At 35.1% G+C, this 4172-nt stretch overlaps 1 protein-coding gene across 1 annotated transcript; it reads right to left on the bottom strand.

The window, feature by feature from the left end:
• Window positions 1-523: 523 nt before the first annotated feature.
• Window positions 524-3607, bottom strand: LOC129945268 (piggyBac transposable element-derived protein 3-like). Its single transcript, XM_056054927.1, has 4 exons — window positions 3333-3607; window positions 1837-3191; window positions 1383-1642; window positions 524-648 (listed from the first exon to the last, which is right to left on the bottom strand). Exons 2-4 carry the CDS (start codon window positions 3189-3191, stop codon window positions 524-526), a joined length of 1740 nt encoding a protein of 579 aa, XP_055910902.1. The 5' UTR covers window positions 3333-3607.
• Between the last annotated feature and the right edge of the window lie 565 nt (window positions 3608-4172).

The following is a 4172-nucleotide window of genomic DNA, read 5'->3' as shown; positions in this document are numbered from 1 at the left end:
TAGTTTCGGATTACGCTAGAATTCGTTATTGACATGTTTATTTTTTCAATTAAATTAATAGATGCTTCTAAAGAGGTAACAATATAAATAAATGCCAACCAAGGTGTTACGGTTGCAGCGTAATATTTTTTTTCATTTCTTCATAACTTCACGAATTCTGTCTTTATCTTTAATCGTCTGTGGAGTGTTGCAATAGACCGTTTCTTTCTTTGATCCTAGGAAAAAAAGTCTAAAGGTGTTAAAATCACAAGATTTCAAAAACGGCACCAAAAAGTATCACGTTGAATAGATAGAGGCTCTTTAACAATCATTCTCGAAATTTTCTTAGCCCCAAATGGGACAATTCTGCATATTTTGTATTGGACCTCATCACTGAAAACGACAATTAGTATTATTTTGATGCATTTCAAGGACCGAAGCTTGCGTTCTTGTATTAACTAAACTTCACTCCTTTTATTTTGACGTCTATTTTTACTTCACTCCTTTTATTTTGACGTCTATTTTTACGAAGATTTCTTCTAACTTAATCTATGCATAGATTTAATTGGCAGTTGTCGGAGAGCGATTGAGATCGTCGGTTGTGTCCTCGTGCCGTGCTTTGTTTTATTTCGTTTGTTCGTTGTTGTTCCCCCGCTGCAGTTGCGTCCGCTAGAAATAAATGAAAAAGAAAACAAATTGAACTAAATTAACTAACAAATAAATAACTAACAACAAATTACCTACAAAAAAATACAAACTTAAAGTGAATACAAGAAAATAACGGTTAAACAAAACAGCATCAACATGTAAGAACGCAGTAAGTAGCATTTCCATATATATTCTCTTTCTTATTCTTAGACTCTCTTTTTCTTGCGCTTAAAAGGTGCATGAAGATGATTGCATGCATTGTGCTGAGCTTTCTTATTAAAGCTCTCTCAATATTTTGCACTTATTAGGTTAGGCTTACATTTGTTATTAACCCTACAGTGCATGATTTTTTATTTTCCTTCCAAAAAAATATATGTGGTAGTAAATGTGTTTTTATTTTTAGGAAAAATAATTTAAAAAATCACAACTCAACATAAACTTAGAAATTTTTTTTTTTAAGTATGTCCCACATATGTCACACCATGCATTACCTTACCGATATTTACTTAGTAGGATATATATTTAGTAATAAAACAATGTAGTAATTGCGGATAATTTATTAAGGAGAATGAATGTTTCAAAGTCTATACTGAGTCTGTTTATAAGAAAAATATAATCAACCAGTTTTTATATTAGAAAAAAAGAACTTTATTTGTGGAATGCTAAAAAACAGTTCTTGTCCTTATTCAGACAAAGTGCAACCTTGCATTTTTGACAGGAAACAAAGGATTTACCTTTACAAGCTGGTAACTTACACCGCTGTCTAACATTTGACCAGCAAGGAAAATGGTCAATTCCGTCGATCCTAACATCTTTAGGTGGTATGTTGGCTTTTGGCTTCTTTTTCTTTCTTTCGTCAAGCATATCTGATATGTATGATGTTGGTCGTCCTCTCTTTCTTGTCATAGATGCTCCAGATAAGCACAGTGATTTAGCTACCTCCAGTCGAAATTCACGAAGCTTCATCAGTTTAGTGTTTTGTCTCAGCGACTCTACTCTTTTATACAAAAGCCAGCTGTTTATTAGCATCACATCAATTAAGTGGTAGAAGATTCGCATATACCACTTTCTTGTACGCATTTTTATTTTATGTTTTCCGATAAAGGAGTCTAATAAATCCACTCCACCCATATGTCGGTTGTAATGTGGAATTACGTTTGGGGCATCGACATCTATGTACTGTTTACGTCTTTTATCAAAACGTCTTACTTTGTCTTTAGGCTGCTCACCGACAAAGAAGATAATAAAATCACAGGTTTGCTATCTAGCCACATAACTGTTGTCACTGGTACCCCGTCTACAGTAGTGACCCATTCTTCTGAGTATCCACGGGTCTTATTGGCATCCGATAACTGTTTTTGAGATGGCAGTTGCAAATTACTTCCTAAACGGCCTTTGTTGACGGTGCCTAAGGAATGAATTCCAATCTTAGCCAAGTAGGATACCAATTCAGGTGAAGTATAATAATTGTCAAAGAAGACTTTGTAATTCTTATTCCTGGGAACACAACGACACAAACGTACAACAATATTGCTACTAGCACCTAAATCAGGTTCATCAGGAAGCCTAAATTGATCGGCGTTTTCAGTGCCGGAATAAACTTCAAAGTTATATGCAAAACCTTTATCATCGCATAGTACCAACAACTTGTAACCCCATTTATGAGGTTTGTTGGGAAGGTATTGGCGAAGAAAGTTGCAAGCTTTTGTGGCGCACATTTGCTCATCGACCGAAAGGGTTTCTCTCTTTGGAACAGCTTGGCATTTCTTTTTTAGTGCCTCCAATATGGGTCGAATTCGGAAAAGTCTGTCATGTCCAAGTTGATCCCTCGGTATAAAATTTTGGTTGTCATTGAAGTGAATGACACTCCGTATTTTCTCGAAATCAGTCAAGGTCATGGTCTCAGTGATAATGGGTAAACCTAAGTCTGAATCCCAAAACATACGAATATTTGGTTGTGGGACCAGTCCTAACAGGAGACAGATACCTAAAAACTTTTGGGTATCTGTCTTCGAGACCAAAAGAGGTTTTGAGGGATCCTTCTGAATGCTATATTTGGTAGATTCCTCAGCAATGTGTTCCAACAAATCATCATCGAAAAAATACAAAAAATATTGTAATGGTGTCTCAAAACCCATGTACGGTTCCTCCAGTATGTCGTCGCCTGTAAATGTAGTAACGGGCGGTTGAAACTCCGTCTTTTTCCATATATACCTCCGTTTCATTCGTCTCACATTCACGGTCGGTTGAGCTGGTGGAACTGAAGATGGATTGGGTAGTGGGTGAGCTCGTGATGATGTCCGCCTGGATCGAGAGTTTACGACACCAGAAGTACTCGGCTGTGACGAATAGCTGGTATTACTAGGCTGACGACTGGGTATGCTGTTTGGATCATTTTGCAGTATTCCAGAAGGCACTTCAAATTCTCCCACCACCAGATCCTGAATTTTGTTCATGTCGTCATCGCTATCCCCATTGGACAGTTCCAATTCATCTTCGCTACCAGACGGCACCTCAAGATTGTGGTCAATAACTGTAGAATCAAGACGTTTGTTAGGCTTCATCTGCAAATAAACCGTATAATTTGATACACTTATTGCACAGTGTGCCATATCTGGCACATACAAAAATATGGTGAATTCATGTACTATATGAATTTTTCTAGGAGAAAACATTTTTTACAACAAATAGAAACATAAACTTACCTTCTCTAATCGTTTTGAAGCTAAAATTTCAAATTTTACCACTTTTCTGAAATAAGTTATCTGACCGTCGTTCACTTTTAACAAACCGGAAACTTACTTGAAATAAAAAACATTTTTTTCATCAGAACCATCATTTTGTAAATAACTGTACTATTATAAGCACTTCAATAGGTTCTTGTCCCGCTACTAGATAGTAGATGGCGCTGTGTGTACTCATATTCTATATTGGGGCATTGTATTGGTATGTGCCATATGTGGAACACAGTGCGCTGTAGGGTTAAGATGGATAGCAGATTACCGTTTTGATTTTGTGGGTTCCGATAAATTTAAAATCTGACTGCAGTCTAACACTATTGGAAGTTGTATATTGTTTTATATTTTTTTAATAAATTTTATACGGAAATTTTTCTTAAATGTTCACCTGATTTGGTTTTTACTTTTTGGGTTTATTCCATTGGATGGTAATTTTAGAGTCGATCATTGTAATATTCAACAATAATATTAAAAAAAGAGGCTGGGATGCGACCCACACTGATAACTTCCCATCCCGTCTGTCGATTTGTCTTGCTTAAAAGTTTGTCTATATGTAGTTGTAGGTACTAGTATCAATTTTACCAAATTTGCGTACTATTTTTTATAGATTTTATTTTTTATGAAAAACGGACTGTTGGATTTTTATATAAAAATCACTGAATATCGAAAACAATATTTTCTGTAAAATAAAATAAGTTTAAAGCCAATATTTTTAATTTTTGTAAAGCTATTTGAGTTGAAAGTAAATTTTTACCAAGTTTTAGTATTGTTTTTTTTAGAGTTTTATTTTTTGTAAAAAAACCGTCA

Source organism: Eupeodes corollae, chromosome 2 (genome assembly GCF_945859685.1).
Source record: "Eupeodes corollae chromosome 2, idEupCoro1.1, whole genome shotgun sequence".
Lineage (NCBI taxonomy): Eukaryota > Metazoa > Arthropoda > Insecta > Diptera > Syrphidae > Eupeodes > Eupeodes corollae.
This window is presented reverse-complemented; position numbering and strand designations above follow the sequence as displayed.

What these genes read in the sequence shown, in the direction of transcription:
- LOC129945268 (XM_056054927.1), bottom strand. Translation starts at nt 3,191, where the DNA reads ATGAAGCCTAACAAACGTCTTGATTCTACAGTTATTGACCACAATCTT. An exon ending in GTGAGCAGCCTAAAGACAAA is followed by an intron (nt 1,643 to 1,836) that starts GTAAGACGTTTT and finishes GCTAATAAACAG; the next exon opens with CTGGCTTTTGTATAAAAGAG. An exon ending in GTCAAATGTTAGACAGCGGT is followed by an intron (nt 649 to 1,382) that starts GTAAGTTACCAG and finishes ATTTATTTCTAG; the next exon opens with CGGACGCAACTGCAGCGGGG.